This window comes from Talpa occidentalis, unplaced genomic scaffold (assembly GCF_014898055.3).
Source record: "Talpa occidentalis isolate TD23 unplaced genomic scaffold, MPIMG_talOcc4v2.1 talOcc4.3, whole genome shotgun sequence".
NCBI lineage: Eukaryota > Metazoa > Chordata > Mammalia > Eulipotyphla > Talpidae > Talpa > Talpa occidentalis.
The window spans coordinates 103,223,402-103,249,119 of record NW_023603184.1 but is presented as its reverse complement, the minus strand read 5'-3'; the positions used below and the strand labels follow the sequence as shown (position 1 = coordinate 103,249,119).

The 25,718-nt window shown below is 38.1% G+C and overlaps 1 protein-coding gene across 12 annotated transcripts in view; it reads right to left on the bottom strand.

Annotated features, from left to right (window-relative positions):
• Window positions 1–25,718, bottom strand: part of RAPGEF4 (Rap guanine nucleotide exchange factor 4) — a 279,874-nt gene that overhangs the window by 81,169 nt on the left and 172,987 nt on the right. For 11 of the 12 annotated variants that reach the window (XM_037523555.2, XM_054699866.1, XM_037523553.2 and 8 more), the window contains 3 exons: window positions 4,709–4,762; window positions 4,268–4,374; window positions 97–218 (listed from right to left, as the gene is read on the bottom strand). In XM_037523555.2, the coding sequence (XP_037379452.1) occupies window positions 97–218; window positions 4,268–4,374; window positions 4,709–4,762 (283 nt within the window). The remainder of the gene's footprint in view (window positions 1–96; window positions 219–4,267; window positions 4,375–4,708; window positions 4,763–25,718) is intronic. The other variant, XM_054699863.1, reaches the window with a different exon arrangement.

Sequence of the window (25,718 nt, the reverse complement as noted above, 5' to 3'; positions counted from 1 at the left end):
ATTCTTCTTGCCCATTTGTGAGTTCAGCAACGACTTACCCAGGGAAATGCACTTAGCATTTCTTGAGGGTTTTCCAGGGACTGTGGCTCATCTTACCATGGTTGAGAACACCGTCTTCTACTAGGACTTGCCACATGCCAACGGACTGAGTGCGGGAATGAACACATGGGGTCTGCTGCATCATCCAATCCACCAGCTCGGTTCCCACACAGCATTGTCTAAGAGGAGGTGGGACACAAAATATGGGAATCACCTTGTTGCAGATGAAGGGTGGAGGCTGGCTTTTGAGAGATCCTTCTAGACAGTTAGCACTCTTCCCCCTAAGAGGTCTCACTGCAAACAAAGTACTGCATGGTATGGCCTCGGGTTCTCAACCTCTTCTGCAAACCAATAAAATCACTCAGCTCCTGAGACAACCTCCTAAAGCTGGCTAAACAGAAGAACATTACAAGGTGCAGAACCAGGGGAGAAGGAAGGGTCACTAGAGGGTCTGATAAGCTAATCACGGGGTCTGAGAATGTCTCATCTTGAGCCAGTTCTGGAAAATCTCAATGTAAAATGAAGGCAAAGCAAAGCTCTGATTTCCTTCACCTGAGCCTTGTGAGGAATGAGTTAATGTTTGTGAGATACTCAGAGGTGCTCTGTGAAAGGCGCTGTATAAGTGCAAAATTATATAGCACTTTATATTTTCAAGTAATACTACTGATCTTCCTCAGAGGGGTGTTGGGAGAAACAAGCAATTAGAGATGCAAATCTCATTGAAAAAAAGTTCTATGTAATGAGCATTAGCGCTTCTACAGCGCCTGTCATGTGAAGAGCTCCAAGTGCTCTTGGCTTTCTGTGCAGTCACACATTCACCCCTCAGCTGCCCCGGTGCAGTAAGGTGGTCAGGATGGGCTAAGCACATGCATTAGTTAGGAGACATATAACTACATACATACATATTAGGCAATACTGAAACCTTCAAGGGGTGATAGAATAGGTGTCATGGCATGATGGTTCAAGGGAGGAAGTAGAATCTGGAAGTCCTCGGGATGAATGTTCAGAATGAGGAAAGACAGCAGAGTCATAGAGCAGCTGGCTGCCTGCAGCTGGGTCTGAGTCACACAAAGCCTTCCTTCTATGCTAAGGTGCCACCATCTCTGGAGTGTAGACTGAGCCTAGATTGAACCTGGGGACCTCCTCTTTAGTTTAAAGTAGAGGAGTTTCCTGGTGCTTTGCCACTCTGGGAAGAGGTTTAAGCTGCAAAGAGATGGGATCGAGCACCAGATCTGCTACTTATTAGCTATATGACTTTGTTCATATCATTTCAACTCCTAGTCCTCAGTTTCCTCATCTTTAAAAGAAAGCAGGTGGAAAAGATGGTGTTCGGTCATTTCCAGTTCAAATATTCCAGCAACTCTGAAATTCCAGGAACTCATGGGAGAGCTCCTGGGAAGTCCTGATTTGGGTCTGACCCTGTAATATCTCACAGAAAGATGTACTGAGAAGGCCATTAGATTTCCAGGGCTTCTCCTATACCTTCACACTAGAGTTTCAGAGAGCAAAGAGACACCTATTTATGAAACATTCAAACTCAGGACCTGTCAAAATAACCCTCTTCTAATCTAACAGTTTGTTAATGGAAAAAGGTTCACAAAAGTATAAACAATCAATTTCATATGGCTTTCAATTCAAGGATTCCCTTTACCAAAGAGAGCACATGGAATCGAGATGATCCCAAAGAAACTGGGTCCTCGCATAGGGTATAAGGATCTGCAGTTACAACACAGGGCAGAGACATGCTGCTGGCAGCTCGTGGAATCACGGGGTCTCCTCTCCACTAAAGATCCCTTTAGAATCAAATGCATAGCTCCAGCATAGTGATCATTGTGGGTGATAGTACCTTTGGGGGAATGTCAACTCTAACACTTTGCTGTGGAATGATATAATGGGATGAGGAGATGGAGGGAGGGAGGATGGAATTTACAAGATCTGGGACAAGGAACACAAGCTGTCCTGCCGGAAAAAGAAAGCACGCCTTTGGCTTCCAGTTAAATCCATGGGTTATTACCAACAGATCATTAATTTGTGTCATAGGGTGGAACAGACATAACACCTATAATACAGGGGTTTAAAATCTTAGTACTATGGAACAAGAAGGAGATTATGGTTTCTGACTTCTAGTTTCCATTACTTGCCACCAAAGATGACATATTTTAATAGAATTTTCCTAAAGCAAGTCAACTTGGGAAAGCATTATTACATCTTAAATTAAGGAAAAAGATGATAAAAATTTTTGAAAGAAAAGGTTCTTTAGCCATACTGGATTTGAGGTCCATTTAACGAGTTAAAGAGTTTGAACTGAGCCTCCCTGGTGGCGCAAGGGGTTAAGACACAGCCTATGGAGCTGTTTGCAGCCACTGAAGCGTGAGTTCAATTCCCGGCCAGGGAGCTACCCACATGGCACAGCAGACTTCTCCTGACTCTCCTGTTGCTCCCCTCAGCAGTGTATTTCAGTCATTCTGCCTGTTCTGTTCCCCACTCTGTCTCTGGTGAATCCTCTCACCCCCTACACCTCTGGCCTGTATCCCAGTTCTTATATGCATAAATAAATCTTTAAAAAAAAAAAAGAGTTTGAAATCTCAGTGGGGACATGAGACACAGTTGTTTTTTTTTTTTTTTTAACTTTTACTGCCCTTAAAATGATAGCAGGGATCACAAACTCCAAAATGAATGAATGTTCAGGGCTGGAGGAGAATATTTCCCAATGTAATCACCCAAAATATTAACTAGTAAATATCAACATTAAAAGGGCTAGATGAACAATGTGTCTTAAGAGTGTGTTCTAGGAGGAACTATGTCACCGATTAGACCAAAGTGCTTCTCAAATCCCATCTCATTGTCAAAAGTCTATCAAAGAGAGACAATCTAAATGTAACTGATAAACTGTCAGTTTTGGTATTATATACGATTCATGACAAATGCAAGCAGAAAAAGTGCTAGTTTGCAGGGAATGCAGAATAACTGACCTGAAGAGGGAGAATTTTCAATGTTTTTACAACACTGTCCTTGGGGAAGAGATGATTGTGATGCACATATTCTTGGAGGTTTGCTATAGGGTGAATCAGGTATAATTTTTCAGGTTTTATCACAGTTGATAGCCACTGAAAAATAAATATCCTGCACAGTGACTTTAAAATTTGTATTAGAGCTTTTCACTGTTCCTTATGAATTTGGTTCATGTGAATCAAATGGGTTTTTACTCATGCCATTTCTGATGGGTTCTGAGGTCATGTCTAGGTGAAATCAAAGAGTCTGCCTGCTTGCTGAAAGAGGGCTATGCATCTGAACTATGAATGCAGGGAGAGTGAAGGCCTGTATATTATATATAGGCCATTCTAATTCCTAAATACTGAATGAATTGATGAAACAAAAATTAAAGATTAGACATGACTCCTTAGTTGATCCACCATGGTTCACTCATCCCATAAGTTCAATGAAATCATGCAGCCCCAATCTCTCTCTATCATTTCTTAAATTTATTGATAGCTATACTATAGCTAGATTGAGTCCTTTTTCTATATGATTATAGATGTGATACAGTGGTGAATCTTACTATAATGCACACCAGAATGAAATTCTACATTAGAAATTCCACAAAGGACATCACTGCGGTAATATCAGGGCGTGGCTCACAATAGTGCTTGGTGCAAAGGTGCTTAACACATTTGGGAATGAATGAATGAATGAAAATATCGCTGGATCTGGAAATTGATTGACCTTGGTTTAAATTCTAGCTATACCATGCATTAGATTTGTGACTTGAACAAGGAAAATTATTTAATCTCTCTGAGGTTTAGTTTTATCATATGGGAAAAAAAAATGGCCATACATCGACCCAGCAGGGTGTGTGAAGATGAAATGAGGTGACATCTGGAAAGTGACTTGGTACATGGTTTCAAGAATAAATAAATGCTCAGTAAAAGTTAATTAAATCTGACCTCAGTCTAGCAGTTTTCCTCAAAGACACCAATGGAAATATAAGAATTTTCTTCTTTTTAGTCATCACAATTAAACCAATGTCCAAGAAAATTAGTTTAGGAATAACTTCTGGAAATAGTAAGGATAATTAAAGTTAAGCAGTGATTCAAGACAAGCTTAGACTTTGCAGAACTTGGAGGAATATAAATAAGAAATGCTGCCTCATAGATGAAAACAGAAGATGCTCTAATTTCACTAATCATGACTTTGAGGGGGCTAGAAACTTTAGAGTTATTGTACATACCTGTATGTCTTTAGGTGATATTTTCTGTCTCTTATCATATGAGGTGCTCTAGAAAGAATGGCATTTCGTAAGATTTTTCCAGCTCTGAGGATCTTCTCTGATGGGACCTGAATTTTAATTGGGTAGAAGGAGGGGAAGAGAAATAAGGAGAGATTATAGAAGGAAAAACAAAAAGCTGTTTCCTTAATCTTACCCTTAATCCTTAAATCATTTTCCAATATGACTCTGGCTTGAAAAATACAACTCACTCATACATTTACATTATTCACTTGTGTGATGTGTCACGGTTTTGTGCTGAGAATCCAGAAACACTGAATGTTTATTGTCTTTAGGAAATGTATCCAGGGTTTCCTGAGCTGGTGTTCTGAGACATGGACCACGTCCACTGGCTACTCAGGAAGCTAGCTCTGAAGGCTCATCAACCCACCTACATCCCATTACCTTGGTAATGGTGTTAGCAGGACGAAGAGGAACGTGAGGTTCAATGAGAGGTGTCTGAAAAATAAAATGTTAAAGCAAAAGAAAATTAAACAAAAAGTTCACTAAAGAAAATTATGGGTTGGGGGATAATAAGAACCATCCATTTTTATAAAACGCAAAAATAGAATTTAAAAAGCAAGAGATAATGTCTGCCTAAGGAACTTGAATGCATAGGCATTCAAAGGGCAAAATTAGGCCATTCAATTTGCCAAGACTTAAATATAAATTATCAAAAATGAAAAAATCAAACAGACAGGAATGATTAGATGTTTGTAGGCTTAATGAGAAGGGAATCAATATCTACTCAAAGCATAACAAACATCAGAGAAGAGGAAAAGAAAAACAAGATAAACATGAACAGAGATTAAAATGATTTATCTTATGGGATAGGAATAAAGTTTTGATTTAGAATGGAAATGGGCTATTTTATCCTCTCTCACTTTGTTGATTCTCTTCCTGAAATTTGTATTTTTAGGAGGGAAGTTTTTAATTCTTAAATGGTGGTTCTTGGTGGTTTAACCCACTCAAGTGCCTCAGGCTCACTGGGGCAGATCATGTACCGACTTCCTTCCTTCCGTCATGTACACTTTTCAGGATTTTATGTCTGTCAGAACAGTTCTAGGATCTAGCTCCTGTCATCATCAACACCCTTCAGAGGCAGGTCCTAATTTGGAATCCCAGTGAAAATGGCCTGCCACACAGCTACACAGTTGAGTCCCTTAGTCCTACCCAAACCCCCATTTCTCTGAAAGTCATTTCCAAATGGAGGGGAATTATATACTCAACCTTTTGGGACAACCATAAACATCATACCATAAACACAAAGCATAGAAGTTTTGACTTGATTTGATTATGTCACTTCCAGAAGATACGGAAAGATGACAGGTTTACTTATAAGATTACTGTAGGTAAAGAAATCCCCCCCACTTCCATAAGACATCATGTTCGTATCCCAAAACCTATGACTAGGTTAGGCTACTTAGCAAGGGAATTGTGACCTTGTAATTAACATGACAGGGAGATTATCTCAATGTGTTCAGGTGGTCTCCTGATGGAATGGTGGAAGAGGGAGGCAAATGAGTTAGAACCAGAGAGATAGCAGTGTGCGCAGGATACAGCCTGCTTTGAAGATGGAAGAGCACAAGTCAAGGACAAGAACAGTCTCTAGAAGATGAAAAGGGTAAAGCAATTGATAAGATTTCCCCCAGGAGCCTGCAGAAGACTTGTCAACACCTTGATTTCAGCCCACCGAGCCCCACAGCAAACTTCTAAACTATAGCACTGTAAGGTTACTAATTTGTGTTGTTTTAAGCCACTAAGCTTCTGGTAATTTATTAGAGGCAGTCACAGAAAACTAATGCAGAAACTATCACAGTTTATATTGAAACTCCACCCTTTGCAAATAGAAGCCATTACATTGAAAATAAATTGGTAGGCTTTGCCTCTAGTGCTAATTAAAAAATATAATCAATGGGGGAAACAACGGTTGATTAATTTAAAATACTTAATGTATCCAGATAGAAATGTACATGTATAAACATCCATCTCCCTTTTTATCAGCAATAAATTTCAGGTGGGTTACTGCTTTAATATAAGAAGAGCACTAGGGAGAAAGGGAAAGAATGTTAAGCTTTAGAAAATCATAGATGAGATATAGATTTACTTAGAATGACTACAAACTCACTAAACTTAAACATTTTTATCACCTCACTGGCATCTAATAGGCTTTTCCCCTCCTCTTGAAATCAGAACACATTGTTCTAGCACACACTGTTTCAACCAGCATAGACCAAGGAATACCAACGTGGCCCAGTTCAATAGTTTTAAACAAGAGGTCGACTTTGCCCTGAAACAGCCTCTGCTCCCTCAGGAGACCTTCCAGAGAACAGGGTCTGGGTACCACCTGTGCTGGTACCACCTCCTTAAAGAAGACAAAGGAGAATTCTACAGTGCTGGATAATCTGGGAAAATTTCAAAAGTGCCAAGCCAGCATGCTTCAGGGCCCTGGAAATGTGTGCGCTTAAAACATGCTGATTACTTCCAGGTTGTGAGTTTCCAGTACTCATTCATCCTGCCTCTGCACACTACACAGGCACCTTTATATGTCCAGTTATATGCTTGGTTATAGATCCAAGTTGTAGAAGCCTCGGGCTAGTCTTGAAAGTAATAGCAGAAATAGCAGAAATCCATTTCTTCTTGCCTTGGAAGAAAGAATTGCAGGCATGTGTGGTCTAGAGTAGATGACAATGGGGTTAACTTCCGAAGTAATCTTTTTTCTTTCCTATGGAAAAAATATCCACTTATTTTGCAATAGTCTAGAGAGGCTGGCTGAGCTAGGGGTCAAGAAGAAGCCCATGCTTGAAAGCATATCATTTTCACTAAAATATTGACTATACCCTGCCCCCACCTCCTAGAGACTTCCTTACTTGTAATGAGAAAAGGGAAATTTGCAGTCCAGTATGTTGTTGCATTTATTTATTGACATATTCTCTCATTAATTGTTTAACCCATGGAAGTTTTGCTTTCCGAAGAGCTCATGAGATCAGGCACATTATCAGCATCTTCTACTTTAGCCTTGCATGTTGTCTGCACACAATATGCTTGTGTTAAATGCTTGAATTAAATTGGATTTGGACTTATCTGACATTTATTGCACTGGGTTGCCAGAGTTCTGCCATGAGCTTTGTGTCCCAATCTATCTTGTTATTCTTACTTCTTGGCTTAAAAATGTTGTGCCTTGCAAAAGGCTTCTGAGAGCAAATACTCCCATGAAAAAGAATTACCCCCTTTCAAAAAGGCCTGAATATGGTTTTTCACGAGGCCTATTACAGAGCCTCATACCTCATTATAATCTACTGGGGAGTTATTGTGCCTCTTGTAATGAAGACTAAATTCATATTTTTCATCTCCTGATTAGTATTTCTGCATTGGCTCTGGTGCCAAAAAGAATATTTTCCCTTACTGTTTCTCCTTTTCAGTAGTAATATAAACATAATAAAAAGCAGTAGAATACATCCCCTCTCCAGAAACAAACAAAAACCAATTATGGTCAATCCTGAGGGAAGTCTTCAGGAGAGAAAGCCAAGAAAAGCAGAGAGAAAGCTGAATACCTCTGCCTTTATCTGTCCTCACTGCTTAGCTTTTTAGGAGCACATTTTCACAGCCCAGTTTGGATTCTTTCATGCCCAGGTAGGGAGGGAGAATTTTTATCAACACATGATTGATGTGTTGAAATGTATGAAATTTAATAGGAGGGGAGTTATTCCTTCTAGGGCTTATCTGTGATAGGTATTTTCTGACTACAGGTAAAATCATGGGCAGTCTCAGAAAGCAAACAAGCAAGCATGAGTGAAGGCTCACCCCATGCTAACCTAGGGTCTGCTTTCTTTGCCTGTAGCCCGACAGGAAGAGTCTATGAGGATATGGACTAGGAACAGCGTTAAAGGACCCTAGCGGTGCATGTGGCAGCCCTGCCCCCTCTCTATGGCCACTTGCCCACCTTGCTGTGCCAGCCCTGGGACTGTTTGTTCCCAGGCAGTTTTTTGCTTCTCCTGTGCTGCTCTGCATCACAGGGGGCTGGGCCCCGCAGAGTGTTTCCCAAGCTTCTCTGGCCCTGGTTTTGCTTTTAGAGCTGATTTTCTTGCTTTGGTCATCTCACTAATCTTACCGTACCATTTCTTTTCTACTACTGCTTAATCATTTAGAAGAGGAAATTCTTTTCTTTATTTCTCTGGCCTCTGGCTGGTGTGGGAGGCGGAGAGCATTTCTATCCGGGGTCATGCCTCTAGGACCTGGAGGCACTCCTGCGTACCAGCTTCCACCAGGACGCCAGGCTCCGGTCATGCCTCCCATCCCCCTGTCCTTTTATCCAAGGATCTCCTGCTTAGCTAACACTTGGGTTACCTCCCAGTCACCTATTTGACTTCTCAACTCTTCCCCACACATAAAGCCAACTCCATTATTAATTCCCTCAGTGGGGAATACTGTGAGTCATTTCCATTTTCCTGCTCAGTCTGGGACTGCTACCTAATGTCTCAGGTAGATTTGTCTTAGCCCTGGTAGGGCAGCTCCTCGAAGCCAAATGTTTTATTGCCATAATGCTGTTTTTCAAAAAGTTCATTTGGAACAAGCATGATGCATGGTGCTGTCATCTGGGAGGTCCTTGTGAATATTTATTGCTGGAAACTTGTAAGTTCAGGTCTGATGCCTGATAACCTACGGGCTTAGATGCACTTTTCTCCACAAACTTTAATCATTCAGAACACAAACTGCTCCAGAGGGTGAGCAGTGAGCGAAAGCATCTCTAGACGAAAAGGTGCAGGTGGCTTGGGGTCATTGGACCCGCAGTATAGACAGTGGAGTGAGATAGACTTGGATTCCACTCCCAGCTCTTCTAGTTATTAGCCGGGGGAACTCAGTCCCCACCTGTCTCCGGTCTTAGATGCCATGATAAAAATGAGAGAAGTGATAAAATAAGGAGAAAACAGGTGGAAGACAACACGTGTGAAGAGTCTGACAGGGAACGCTTTGTTCCTTGAGGGCTGCTTTTCTTACTTAGATTTTCACTAACATCACCATGCTGCTTCTTTCCATCTCCTGTTTAGTCTCATCATTAATATGCAGAAAATGAAATTATTTTCTGCATTGCTCTAAAGCACCACTAAAGTGAAATTCTCAAAAAACACACACAAAAGCAATAAAGTCACTCTCACAACAGAGGGTTCCCCGAACAGGCATTGGCAGTGACTTTCTCAGGGGCCCGAACTTTCTGTCACGCATGCCCTGTTTTACCACATGTGGCTGCTGAGCACTAACATCTTACAACACAGTATCCTGCCTAACTGAACACTGTGTTCCTTTCAAAGACAAATTTTTATTCCCCCCAAAATAAGACTTTCCCAGCTTTCACCCTGTGTGTATTCCTTGGGGATTTTATTCAAGTAAAGGAAATGTTCCCTTCTCAAAGCTTTCATTCACTATGTCACCCCCAAATTGAAAATTTCTGAGCCAGGTAAGATTCTGAGACTACAGCTTTCAGCAGATGAAACAACTTCTTGGTTCTGAAACTGGTACTAGGATTATCTTGCTAAAAGACAACCCTGTGTCTATTTTACCCCTTTAGAAGCTACGAATCAAAGCAAAGGAAAAATTCTGGTTGAAGCCTAAAGTTTCTCCTGCTTTGGCAATACTGGCTTTTTAGGGTTCCAAGGAACCAAAACAGGAACTTTCCAACAAAATTAATTAGCCTACTAGCCTTTTGTTAAAATACAGCCATTTGTTTCTGTTGAAACAAATAAAAACGATGCAATCTTCAAATGTTTCATTGCATTTCTTTTGGCATTTTATAATAATATAACTAGCTCTTAGATATATGTCTTATTCTTATCATAGTTATCAGTGTCATCACTCTTTGATTGATCAAAGGAAATTAAAGTGAGGACTAACTCAGATGCATACACAGATTTTCCACTCAAATAACTATAAGTTTTTCCATTTGTTAAATAGTGGGAAAATCATCTATAGAACCTGTTTGGCATCCATCTATGGGCCTCTTTTTAAAGTTTCCCCCTAGTTTCGAAATCGGCATAATGATTTCCAGTTTCAGCTTTGACATGTAAAAGATTCAAAGTTTTCAATCCCATCCTTACAATAATAAAAAGCTGAACAAAGTGAAAATAATGGCTTCTCTTCTGCCAGAGAATTGAGGTTACAGAGCAAACTGCCACCCCGAAACTGGGGAAATAGGGAAATCCAGAGACGTGGATTTGCCCACCTAGAACAGAAGCCACAAACTGGCAGGAACACTTAACTAGTATTAAATATTAAGTAGTATTAAATATTAAGCAAACCAAATATTAAGCAATACCAAATTGAAATCTAAGGACAATCAATCACAATCAGGCAAATTGGTTTCAAGCTAGTCAATAACTTCCTTCCTCTCTCCCTCCCCTCCTCCCTTCTTTTGTTTCTGCCTCTTCTCTAAAAAAGTATCTCCCTGAACTCCTGTCAGTGGACACATCTATTTGGTGTCACAGAATCTAATCAATTTTTCTCAATTAAACTCTTAAAAAATGTTTTTAAAGCCTTTTTTTTAATTTTTAATTTTTTCAAGATTTATTTATTTATATAAGAACTGGGGTACAGGCCAGATGTGTGGGAGGGTGAGAGGATTCTCCAGAGACAGAGTGGGGAACAGAACAGGCAGAGCTACTGAAATACACTGCTGAGGGGAGCAGCAGGAGAGACAGGAGAGGGCTGCTGCGCCATGTGGGTTGCTCCGCAGCTGGTGGAGATAGAACCAGCACTGCAGAGGCTGCGGACAGCTGCACAGTGCTACACTCAAGTGACTAGAGGCCCTAAACAAGTAAAAATTTTAATTATGCCCCAGTTTATCTTTTAAAAATGGCAATTTTGGTGAATTGCTGGAGGCTGAATATGGAGTAGCTTGAGAGTGAGAAACTGGGGAGGTAGAGAAGGAGACGAGGGATCTTAGATGGACCTCCACACTTTTGTGGTTTTTACCTCCCAGAATCTCATGAAGAAGAGCCAAAAGAGATTTCCTTTTGTCTCTAGCAGGGAGAGAGGAAGACTTCCCATTGTGAAACACACCTACTGCATTTTCTGTAACAAAGGTCTATTTTCCAGGGAAAAGACTTTACTAGAGTCTTATCCCATTACTAAGACTCTAGCCCTCTCTAGTCTTCCCAACTCACCTAAGGGAGAAAAAGAAGCTAAGAAACAATTGTGAAAGTCACAGTGCAGGGACACAGTCCCACTACTTAAGTGAGATTTAATCACAAGATTATTAAACACATTCCTGCTTCCACAGGATCCTCCCATCCCATCATATCAGTATAAAAATAGCGGATTACAGCAGAGTTACAAGATGCAAACTTTACCTAAGGAGGAGTTCTTAGGGAAGCTCAAGCACAATAATAGACACAAAAACACAGGACACTAGAGGAAGCTGAAGCCTTTGACATCTATCGCTACAGCAAACATTAAACACAGCCCAACTCCTGGCCCAATTATCATAATTGACCTAACTATCTCAGTTCCTATTACCCAATACATCATGTCTGGCTTTCATCCAAAATAAAAGGCAAGAAATAACAGAGTCTAAAGAGACAAAGTAAGATATGACACAGATTTCTGTATTGTCAAAAAGGAAATATAAATCAACTATGATTAATATGTCAACTGTGGATCAGTAGTCCATCAATAACACTAACTTAAAAGTAGATAATGTGCAAGGATATATTGGGTCTCTGAGTAGGGAGAGAGGCATTCTAAGAAAGAATCAAAAGGAAATTCTGCAAATCAAAAACATTATGACACAAATGAATAAAGAAAAATGTCTGATGCCACTCCACTTCAAAACTTACCACAAAACAACATAATTAAGACAATGTTGTACTGAATGAAGACTGGACAATAGATCAATGGAACAGACTAGAGATCCAAGAAACAGACCCACATCAATATAACTAAATGATCTTTGACAAAGGAGCAAAGGAAACATAATGAGCAATGGTAGTCTCTTCAACAATTCGTGCTGGAACACCTGGACAACACGTAAACAAAATGAATCTAGAAAGGGACCTTATATCCTTTGTAAAAATTAACTTAAGGTGGACAGCAAACCTATATGTCAAATATAAAACTATAAACCTCAAAACTATAAACCTCATAACATAGAAGATCTAGAAGACCTTAGGTATGGTGTTGATCTTTTGAATACAACACTAAAGGCACAATCTATGAGAAAAAACTGATGAGTATTTAATTCATTAAAACTAATGAGTTTTGTGCTCTGAAAAAGATAATGTGAAAAGGATAAGAAAGTAAGTCTACAATTGGGAGAATATATTTGCCAAATGCATACCAGATCAAAAATGTTACCTAAAATATAAAAAGAACTTGTAACACTTAACAATAAGAAAATGACCTATTTAAAGATGGGCCAAAAACCTTAACAAAGACCTCACCAGAGAAGATATACAGATGGCAAATAAGCATATGAAAAGATGCTCTACATCAAGGAAATGCATATTGAAATGAGATATCACTATCCTACTTGAAGAATTACTACAAACCTACATCTATTTATTTTTTAAGATTTATTTAATTATACAAGAATTGGGGTACAGGCCAGAGGCGTGGGAGCGTGAGAGAAATCACCAGAGACAGAGCGGGGAGCAGAACAGGCAGATGACCCAAAGCACTGCTGAGGGGAGCAGCGGGTGAGACAGGAGAGGTCTGCCATGCCATGTGGGTATCTTCCTGGCTGGCCAGGAATCAAACCTGTGCTGCAGAGGCTGCGGACAGCTATACAGCGCTGTGCTCAACCCGATGCACCATGGGAGAGGCCCCAAACTTACATCTATTAGAAGGACCTAAATCTGGAACAATCACAGCATCAAATGCTGGTGAGGATGTGAAGTAACAAGAACTCTCATTCATTGGTGGTAGGAATGCAAAATGTCTTCCACTTTGGAAGACAGTGGGGTGGTATCTTATAAAACTAAATGTACTGTTACCATATGCTCTAGCAAACATGCTTTTTGGTATTTAATCAACGGAGTTGAAAACGTATGTACATAGAAAACCTGCACACGAATGTTTACAAAAGCTTTATTCACAACTGTTAAAACTTGTAAATAACTATCTTTTAACAAGTAAAAGGATAAACCAATCATGGTACATCCAGACCATGGAATATTATTCGGCATGAAAAAGAAATGAGCAAACAAGTCATAAAAAGACATGGAGGAACCTGACATGCATATTGCTAAGTGAAAGAAGCCATCTGAAAAGGCAATATACTATACAACTGCAACTACATGACATTCTGATTAAAGGCAAAATTATGGAGACATGAAAAGATCAGTAATTGTCAGGGGTCTCGGGGGTGGGAAGAAGGATAACAAGGCAAGCACAAAGAATTTCTAGGGCAGTGAAAATACCATGTATATGCCATAATGAAGACACACAGGCCATTACATATTTGTAGAAATCCATAGAATGGACAAACATGTATCATTATGTAAACTATGAGGTGTCAGCGTAGGTTCAATAATTCTAACAAATGCACCATCTGATTTGATGTGGGGTGTTGATGATGGGGGAAGCTACACATGTGTGGGGCCAGGGGACATAAGAACTCTCTATATTCTGTTCAATTTGCTGTGATACTTAAATTGCTCTAAAAATTTAAGTCTTAATAAAAAATGGACATGAGTAATATTTAATAATGGAAATAATGGTTTTTGGGGTTCAAAAGTGACCAAAAAAACTGAGATTAAACTGAGGTGTTTTTATGGTTGCTAATTACCTGTGGGAAACAAAGTATTCTGCTCAATACAGCTAAGGATGGTCACTAAGGAGAGGGGGCTATTTCATGTATATATATCACTGAGTTGAAACTGCGCAATCCAACCAAATAAACGTATATGTTCACATTTTTTAAAGTAGCTTATAAATAAATTAAGGGAATTGAAGTCTATAGTTTAGTCTAAAGCTATAGTCTAACTATTTCATTAGTTTATAGATTAGCTGAGACTTAAGTGTGCTAAGGGTTGCTTGGTAAGTCTGTGAAACTTGAACAAAGAAGAAACTGTGCAGAAAAATCTCCGCTCAGATGCTCTGTTTACTGTCTGGGAATAGCATTTCTCCAGGAATAGTAGGTGCTAGTGAATGGTTCAACTTTCTTTCTAACACATCCTAGAGCAATGCAGCAAGATGATGGTTTTAGAAGGATTCACTCAAGGGCCTCCCCAGTGGCACAGCGGTCGAGTGCTGGGTTGCGAAGCTGCCCGCAGCCTCCGCAGCGCCGGTTCGATCCCCGGCTGCTCCCCCGCCACCAGAGGAGAGTGCCACATGGCGCGCAGACCTGTCCTGCTGCCCGCTGCTCCCCTCAGCAGTGTACTTTGGTCCTTCTGCCTGCTCTGCTCCCCGCTCTGGCTCTGGTGAATTCTCTCACCCTCCCGTGCTTCTGACTGTACCCAGTGCTGAATAAATAAATAAATCTTTAAAAAAAAATAAAAGCCAAAGTAAAAAAAAAAAAGGATTCACTCAAGCCCTAATCTATATTAAAAAAAGAAAAGACAGTCTGATTTCTTTTAGTAGTGGGAGAGAATTTCAGAAAGATAATACATGGGAACTTTTGGTTGTCTTCTTTCTAGAATGTGTGTCTAGACCTACTAGAAGCTCCTAAGTCAGATATTTAGAGACAAAAAAGTAAAATGCTAACTTTTGGGGAAGCATCCATTCTTACTAGCAGAAAAGCACAAAGTGCTTTAAGTTCTTACATTAACAGCTTCATTTTTTTCTTTACCAATTGACTACCAGAACCAGATTTTTTAATAATGGTAATGCCATATGAACATATTATTCAATGTTCATTTCAGTAAGAGAAGATGAGAGATGCAAAATAAGCTGACTAAAACATTCCACAGAGGCTACTGTCCTTTGTGGTTTATACTCTCACAAATGTGTTTTACTCTGTGAAGGATTATTAAACTCCGTTCTTCTTCCTTTTACAAATTTAAACCTTGGATTCAGCTTTCACCCTCTCTCTTACTACAAGAAATTCTGTCAACAAATTTCAAATTAAAAATGCCACTGCCTGCTTCAAATTTGGGGAAAGTATGTTGAGCACTTTTGGGACACAAAGTGTATGTAAGATTTATAGATGTGGTTCAGTTTTTGAAATGTTTATGGGTTGATAATTAATAATATAAGGTCTAGAACACTGTGACATTTCCTTTTATAATCTTAAATTTAAATCTGAGCTTAGAAGACAGTGGGACTTAACATTTATTTAATACTTTAAAATGGAATGAATATAGAAAAGCTTTGGTTGAAACTCTACTTTCACTGAAGCCAGGAGGTCAGGTCCCTGTTGGGTAGATTTCAAAGGCAAGTGAATGGTTAACAACTAAAATGCTAAATTAATTGGTATATATAAACCAATTATGTATCCCCTATTCCTCTTATACTCAAATGGTATATATACTAGCCTGACCTTCCCTAGAGGTATTTTGGCGTAGCCACATAGCATGCCATTGCAGGGATATGCTATGATTTATTATTTATTTATTTTATTTAATTTTATTTATATATATTTTACATCATTCTTCATTTTTGTACAATGTTTGCTTTCTCCTCTCAGGTGTAGTTCCCATAAAATTCCCACCACCAATTCAATAGTACACTGTCACCATAGTCCCTTGTGCTCTTCCCTCCCCTGTTTTGATTCCTTTCCCTTCCCCTCCCCTACAGAATGTCTCTGATTTATGGTTACCTATTCATTTTGTTTTCTTATTTATTATAATTTTTTTCTGATCTCTTATTTGGTTCCCCTATATTCCTCCTATAAGTGAACCCACCCAGTATTTTTCTTTTTCCTTCTGTATGCCATAATTGATCTAACGGTCATTTGCTGATAGAAAGTTAGCATGCTAACCTGAGTCTACTCTCTATATAAAAAAGAAAAAGCAAATCAGAAATTACGATATATTCCCATTCTATCATCCTTGTGTCCTTGAAAATCCAGAATTCTCATATATTCGTAATTTCAAAACAATGACTAAACCAGGAACAATGAACATCTTGAGCTTTGAAATGAAGCCTTCTTGGGAGAAATAGCTGCTTCCAGGGATAAGAAATGTATAAGATGTACTTGAAATATCTAGTCATACAAGATAGCAAAGAACACAAGGGGTCAAATCCAAAAAGACTCAGAACTATCTAGAGTGTATGGAATCATAGACAAGGATAGAAAGGACCAAAGAATGAATCTTGCCATTACTCCATGAATTACATATTAATTCTGTCGACTTGCCCAACACTGCACTAATATTACAGAGGAAAGAAAAGACATTATGATATTATTTGTGAAAATGAATATGCAGTCTAGTATGTCAGCCACTAGCCACATGAAGCCACTTGCTTCTAAATTAAAATAAAAAAAAAAATTGTTCCTCAGTCTCATTAGCTCTGTTTTAATATGTCTCAATAGCTATGTATGCCTTTCCAAGTCATGATTATATCTTGTTTAGGGCGGTGATAGTCAAGAGGTCTGCATACTGCAATGCCTTCCATTCTCACCCACAGCCAGAGCACCCAATGGGCCGATCACGTTACTCTGCCTAAAACTTTTCAAAGCCTTTCCCACTCAGAGTGCAAGCAAACAATATGACCGATCTGGCTCCTTGTCACCTCTCTAATCTTTTTATTTTATTTTATATATTTTTACATCATTCTTCTTTTTTTTTTTTTTAAATTTTTTTTTTATAGAGGCGTGCTTTATTTATTTATTTGTTTGTTTGTTTGTTTGTTTGTTTGTTTTGTTTATACATGCACTGGGTACAGTCAGAAGCGCGGGAGGGTGAGAGAATTCACCAAAGCCAGAGCGGGAAGCAGAGCAGGCAGAAGGACCGAAGGACACTGCTGAGGGGAGCAGCGGGCGGCAGGAGAGGTCTGCGCGCCATGTGGGACCCTCCTCCGGTGGCCGGGGAGCAGCCGGGGATCGAGCCAGCACTGCAGAGGCCGCGGGCAGCTTCGCAACCCAGCGCTCAACCGCTGCGCCACCGGGGAGGCCCTCATTCTTCATTTTTGCACAATGTATGCATTTTCATCTTGGTTATAGGCTGCATATGATTCCCACCCCTCTTATTTTGACCCTAATCCCTCCTCCCCCCGCCCCTGCAGTGTCTCTGGTTTATAGTTGCTTGTTGATTTTGATTTTTACTTTAGTATAATTAGTCTTTTTCCTGGTCCCTTATTTAGGTTTTCTAAATTCCTGCTATAAGTGAGACCATCTGATAGTTTTATTTTTCTTTCTGGCTTATTTCACTGAGCATGATCCCTTATAGCTCCATCTATGTTGCTGCAAATTGCATGAATTTTTCTTTTTTAATTGCTGAGTAATATTCCATTGTATATATGTACCACATCTTCTTGATCCAGTCATCTATTTTTGGGCATTTGGGTTGTTTCCATAGCTTAGCTATAATAAATAGTGCTGCTATAAACATAGGGGTGCAGGTGCCCATTTGAATGAATGATTCTGTGTCCTTTGGAAAAATAACTAGGAGTGGAATTGCTGGATCATATGGAAGTTCCATCTTTAGCAGGTTGATCGCCTCTCTAATCTTATCTTTCCTTGTTAACCCCCTGTTTAGGTCTGCTTCCCACTCTTTCTTCTGCCTGGACACACTCTTCCCGCACCCCCATGGGTCACACCCTCATTCCCTCCGGTCTCTGCTCAAACATACCTCAGAGGCCTGCTCTGCCCCTGATACAGTATACGTTATCCCTACCCCAAATCAGGCAATCTTTATTCCTCTTCCTATAACACTTATCACAATGGACAGTATATGTATTTATTTCTTACGTCTTCTCTGAAATGTAAGCTCCTTGATGGCAAGAACTTGGTGTTGCTCACTGTTCTATTCTCTAGCTCTTGGCACTCAATACATATTTATAGAACAAATGAAAGAATTTCTTCATTGATTCATTTATTTTAGCAGACTTTATATCACTCAAATAAACCAATATGCTTTCAAGTTAAAGAAATCACTTTTGAAGCTCTCTTAGTTCTTTTCTTTTCTTTTTTTTTTTTTTTTTTGAATTCCCAAGCTCCTCACAGGAAAACGAAATACTTACAATTTACTAAAGAAAATGTATTTGGTCTCTAGGAGTATTTGAATAGTATATTTAATATTCACAAATAACACACTTCAGAGTTTCAAATTACAAATAACTTATCTCAACTAAATTAATTATATAAGTTTTTAATAAGGCTTCTGAGCATAGGTGTAACACATGTAATCTTTACATTACCCTGCTTAGGGAATAAGAAGGAAAATTATCATATTCAATATCTATGGAATTAGTATTTGAAAATGGGTGAGGATGGAAGAGATGGCAGTACGCAGACCTCCTGGACACTGGTTGGGTATCTCAATCCACACCTTCACTACAGCAGTTCTGTTGAGTCAGAACACAAAATTACTAACGACTAATAAAAAAAAAATCTCAGAAAATCTCTGGAAGAGCCATGGAGTCAGGCTGAAGGATCACACAGTAAAGAACAGCACCCAAGTCACACCAAAGGTTCCCTTAGTCAAGCCTCAGCGTCTCTGCCACAGGGCATCATTGGGACTCACTAAGTGTATCCCAAAACTCTCTCACTGCTCACTTCAAAGTTCCACAATTGGTATTTCCTCCCCACTAAAAATCATAAGAAATGGCTACTAACCTGGGTTATTATATATCCTGAAAGCAAGATAAAGCTCCCATCTCTCAAAAATGTGGAAGTATTTTCAAATAATAATTCCTTGTAATAACTCTTATAAACCCATTTGGATTAGATTACTCCATAAAACTATATAACATAAGAGCACATTTATCACACTATACTATAATACAGATAGTAACAACATAATGAATTGTGATGTAATTCTAGCCTAAATAAAAACACATATAGATGGCAACTTACTCCATGGAAAGTGGAGAATGTTCTCTGTACTGTGCTAAATTAATAAATTAAAATTCAAGGGGGATTATTCTGGTAAATGATGCTAACTACGCTAGCATAATGCTACGTTTGTGTTACAAAATGTTCAAAAAATGAAATTAGCCCAATTAGGCAAACCCTCTGATACAATCTGAGAAGCTAGAGAAAGCACTTCAAAAAAAAAAAATCAACCCTCTGCATGTGATTTTTCTTATCCCTGGTAAACTGAAGATTCATAATCAATGCACTAGATGAAACATTTTAAAGAATTATTTTGGGGAGATTAGTGATCAGGAGAAGGGATTCCCATGTTTCTTCATTTTTTAGGAATCTATGGAATGTTTCCTACAGGGATCAATTTTGTCCAGAGTTGACCTCTGGAAGTCTCCACATTTCCTGAATCTCCATCTCAGCAAATACCTTACTGCCTGAGCTACAGTTATTTACATATCTGTTTCTCCAAGTACAGCATGTGCTCCTTAAAATAAAAAATTGCATCCTTGTTATCTTGGAATCCCTGTAGTGCTTTGTTCATAGCAATTATTCATTAAATATTTATTTGACTAATATGTGGAGAAATCTTTAAGAAGCTTTAAACTGCCAGTTGCATAAAAAGAATGGAAAGAATTTTTCCTCTTTTCGTTTCTGAAATTCCAATTGTACTCTTCAAGGTAAGATACGAAAAAGCTGTTTATTAGATGTTGGCAATTAATTTCTGTATTATTTTACTTTTCTTTTTTCTTAAGAAAAATATTTCTCTTCAATTCAAATCTGTAGCAAAGTATTTTAGGCTGGAAGGGACAAACATTAATTTTGTGTTTATAGCTTTGTGTTTCCTTTAGATCAAATAAGTTCTGGAGAGCAAATTGTTCTAGAGACAGGAAAACATCCCTCTCCATCATCTTGACTTCCTCTTATTTTTTCCTCGATAGATACAAGATTACAGCTTACAGTATTTTGATAACTATTTCTGAATGTTTTTTGACACTTTTGGAAATTTCACACAAGGAGTAGAGCCTCTAAGTGATTGTACATATATCCAAAATAATGCTTATATTTTCAGGAATTAACAGAGATCCAAAAATCCATACACAGATACTAAATATACACGTATTCCTAACACTCCAGACATCTACTGCTGGATAAAAGTCCAACAGACTTGTTTACATACATCACCAACAGTCAGATACTAGAATGTTCAGAGCAGAACTGCATATACTAACCCACCAACAGCAGAATGGACAAAAAGTTAGGGGACATTCCCCTAATGAAATGAGAAAACACAGTCTGCAATGCATACAGTTGTAAATAAATCTCACAAATATTGAATGATAGAAGTTGGATACAACTGGTATGATTTTATAAAGTATAAAAGCAGATCCCCTTTGTTAGATGAGTGACTAAACATGAATTTCCCCGTGGGTGCTAGTGTGTTTCCTGATTTGAGTGCAGTTTACATGGGTCTGTTTTTGAAAATGTGTTAACATAAATGACAGGTAACTTTTTATGTATATATGCAAAGTACCATATTAAAAAGTTAGAAGAAAAAGCCTGTTTTAGCACAAGAAATTAACTTAATCTCACAAAAAATATTTACTAGCCCTTCATATATCAAGCATAGGAAAACAGTTAAGGTGATCTTCAGGTTTTGAAAGGTAGCATTTAAGAGGCACCCAGTTCGTGTGGTACCAACATAGCACAACATGCAGCAATTTGTAGCTCTTGATTTCCCTTGAAGGGTGATGCAAAGGAATAAAGAGAATGCACATGTTTTGTATACACTAAAGCATCCAGCAAAAATGTTAGCACAAACAGCCTCCCCAGGGGGTAATCCTCAGGAGCAAGATACTTGGCAAAGAGAGTGAGATTTTAGACATATTCACTCAGTGATTGTGGAAAAGTTTAGAAAACTGATTGTAAATGTCAAGTATTGGTGGCTTAAGACACCATAATGCCATTAAAGGTGTATAAACACAAGAAAAACTAAAAACAAAGAATATTAAACTCAGTATATGATTAAATGTTTTACAGCTATTTAATTTAAATCCTAGCTATGTCTGGTAACACATACATTTTTCTAGCAAACCACAGTAAGTACTAAAAATATTAATGTATTTATTTGTTCATATATTACATTATAAATATATTACCATTACTTTCTTCCAAGATCTAACACTTAAGAAGTGCAATGATTTGACTCTGATTGGATACTTTCTACAGCCAAACATAGGTTTCTGAAGGTATTGAATCTGTCCAAAGTCTCAGAAGTTCTCACAAATACTTTAAGGTAGTACATCAAATTAAAAATGAGTGACACACATTTAATGTTATATTTGTGGAAAATCTACTACTGATTTTTTTAAGTTCAGGAAATTAGCAGTCAGAAAATGTATCCACTTTTCTAGGCAGTCATCACCCATTTGTCACATGTCAGTGCCAGTACATGGGTTATCACAGGTCAGAGGGGAATGCAGGCTGTATTGCTGGAACAAATGGATGAAAATCACATCTAGCTGCACTCAATATCCACATCATAAGTGTTCCATAGAGACAGAAGGAAAAGGGGAGAACAGCAGTTGTCTAGTGTGGCTCAAGGAAGGCTTCCCAGGAAGTGGCTTTTGTACAGGGTCTTAAGAATGAAGAGGATTTCATGGGAAGTGCAGAAATAGAATGGCACTGCAGCTGGAGCCCAAGTCACAGAAGCAGGAGTTTAAGCTTCTAAGGTCCCTTCCAAGCTAGGCTGACTGTAGAATAAAGCTGGAGTTGGAGAAGCTGGGAGGAGAAAGTTCAGGAAGACTCCAGGTGAGGATATTACAGATTCGGCATTGTTAAGAAGACATCAGGAAGTTAGATTATCTATTGTAGTAAAGGCATATATATATTAACTATTGGTTTTCACCTTTTTCATTACAAAGCAATGAACGTTCATTTGAAAGCATAAACATTTTATTTTATTTTATTTTTTATTTTTTTTTAATTTGGGTGACTTTTATTTATTTATTTATTTTTTAAATAATAAATTTTATTTTTATATTCCCCATACAATTGCAACCCCCCCATTCTGACCCCAATCCCTCCCCTCCTGCCCCCCACCCCCCAAAAAGTGTCTCTGGTTCATAGTTTTCCGTTGATTTTGATTTTCACTTTCTTATAGTTATTCATTTTCCTGGTCCCTCACTTAAGTTTTCTACATTCCTGCTATGAGTGAGACCAGCCGGTATTTTTCTTTTTCTTTCTGGCTTATTTCGCTGAGCATGATCCCTTCCAGCGCCATCCATGTTGCTGCAAATTGCATGTGTTTATCTTTTTTGAATGAAAGCATAAACATTTTAATTCTACAAAACTACTACTCAAAGATAACTATGAAGAGTAACTTGGAATGCTAATATTAATCTCTTTTGCCTAAGTGTAGCTTTTGCTTCATTTTAACTGAAGTGTAACCACACTCCAAATAAAATTTTGTACCTTCCCTTTTATATAACACTGAATCACAATTTCAAATTGTTACTATGAATTCTTTGTGACCATCATGTAAAAATTCCATTAAATGTATATAGTATATTTTTCCTGGTCATTTTAAAAATAGTTACAAATATGCCATTCATTTAGGCAAAAAGTTCCCTCTATCCACCCATATTTGGGATAATCTCCTCAGACTCAATCCCCACAAGTAGAATATCTAGGTCACAAATTAAGGTTCTTGACACATATTGGCAAATTATGAGGCTTACATTGAAGGTATCTCTGGATGGGACATTTCTTTCTCGATAAGCTCTTTGAAAATGATCTTTCTTCAGCTTTTTCTATATAACTATTGGTTTCTTTATTAGGGCTAATAAAGCAATAACGAGGAATAAATTAATCAATTAAGACAAAAATTCCAGGAAAACACAAACACATTTTCCTAGCTTTTAGATGCATGCTTTGCAAAATGTCCTATGCCATTATTTTAATAGCATAGTAACTCCCAGTTAGGAAAGGTAAAATAATTAGCATTAAAAAAAATTGTTCATTCTATACTTTGAATTGAAAATCATACCCTTGAGTTTTGTACAGTCTTCTGCATGTAGGTGTATTTGTCTGTATTTACTGTAAATTTAAATGGTTTTTTTTTTCTGCCTCAACCTAATAGGCAAAAGCTATAGTAAACATACTCTTAGTACCAGTATAGGACAAGAACAATCAAACAAATGATTCTGATAACCTTTAAGGACTCAGGCACCTCAGAGCAGTAGTATATTTAATCTAAGTTATACAAAATTCCTGGAATAGCAAAAACCTATTAATGTTTTCCCCAAGTCTTTTAAGCCTTTACAAAGCTCATCGGAAAAAAAAAAAAAAAAAAAGGATCAAAGTTCTAAAGGGGAAAGCATATGAAATATGAGAACAAGGCAGAAAAGTCACAGACTACATAAGACACCAAGTTCATTTTACATCTGGCTCATAAACCCTGTACCTTAACACAGTTTTCTTTCTTTCTTTTTTTAAATATCACCAAGTTGCTCTACTGCAGATACAATGGTTTCAATTAGATATGCAAACTGCATGTCTAGAAGGCCAAGAAATAAGCAGTGGGCTATATTTAACTTTCAAAATTTGACTATACCTTTTTTCTTCCTTCCTCTTTCTATATTTTTTTTCATTTTTTTAGAGTATGCATAAAAAAAAACCCCAAAATTTTCAAGCCTTTCTATTGCTGGAGAAATAATAAGCTGAAAGAGGCTTAAGCATACTTCATAGAAACCTGGCATTTCTACCCCAGGGTCACAGTTTTTTCACTCAAAGTAATTTGAAAAGCTTTAGAAATACTTGAAACATCTGCAAGTACAATAAGGAGGAATCAAATGTTATTGTGTTCTTTTATTGACTAGAAACTTAAACTGTGGACATAGTTTTTCTTTTCTTTTCTTTTTTTTTTTTTTCCTTCTTGGTAGAGGAGGATTTTAACTCACCCTCAGGACAGATTTTCACAATATCTCTTCCATAAAGGGTAAGTGTGTGACTGCATGTAACAAAGCTGCAACAGCCCCTTGATTAAAGCTTGTAGCCAGACTGAGGTTAATCATTTTAAGATTTGGTGATTAACTGGCTCTTTTCAGAGAAACTACCAAGTATCTCATTTCCATCTGTTCACTTACAGTAGGCTCCAGATTCTGGAAGGGTTGGATGTTATAGTCATGAAACAGAAACAGCCTACATGTGGGAAGGTAGTCACGACTTGATGGAGAGGTGACAGAGAGAGGTGACATAGGCCTGCTCAGGGAACCAAGCCAAAATAATAACAGAGCCCGCAATGGCTTAGTGTTCTCCTGCTCCACATTGATTTGGTGCTGGTATTGTCACAGATCATTGCTCTGGGCAGCTTAAAATTAAAGAAATGCTGGGCTAAATTTAAAAGCAAGTTTTTTCCAAATGAAGTCAACTTTTACTAAAACAATTTTTGAGAACTAAGGTTTCATTCTTTTACACAATGGGGGTTCCTCCAGAATGCAGATGAGGGTATATCACCAGGAAGGAAGGAAGGTTGGGACGGAAGGGGACAATCTCAGATGTTCACATATTTGGCTAGATGTGAGGGAAGTACTCTCCATGTGATTTAATCTTTGTATTAATGATACCATTTCAAAATTTTGTAAGTTCAATGCCTGGGGTGATTCACTATGCCTGAGAACATTGTAAATAATCTATTATTAGGTGGTAATAGCATTACATTTTCTTATTTAAGTATGTAGCCATCTTGAGAGTTACTTCTCTGTAATTATCATTAGGACTTTTAACCTTAGATCTTATCATATTTTTAAAAAAGGGAATCTCTATGAAGAAGAAAGAAAACCTCGAGACTATATAATTCATAAAAAAATGTTTGCAAGATAAAAAAGCAAACACAAACTGGGGTGAAGGACAAAACAATGAAAGCAGTTTTCTTGTCTCATCCCATTTGTTTAGAGTGCTTCAGAATAGGATTCCAGAAAAGATGAGAAAGGAGATAGACTTGTGGATTCATCCTACAAAAGGCTATCCCAGGATCAAGAAAGAATTTAAGAACATTCTGTGTGCTAAGGTGCTTCATGTGAATGATCTTACTGAACACTCACAACTCTTTGATGAAGGAACTCGTATGATCCCGCCTTCACAGATGAGAAAACTTACAGATGAAGCTCAGAGATTATATCCCCTTTTCTTCCTGACTTTCTCATCCTTCACAATTCACTAAAAATGTGCCAGAACTCTATTAAATATTTCCAGAGCTTCAATGTCCTATGTAGTAGCCACTAGTAGGATGTGATTATTGAGCCCCTGGAATGTGGCTACTCTGAGTTGACATGCAAGTGTGAAACACACATGAAATTTGAAGACTACCAAAAAAAATAATGTAGAATACATTAGTAATAGTGTTTGATATTGGTTCCATGTAGAAAAAGGAATACTTTAGATACATTGAGTTAA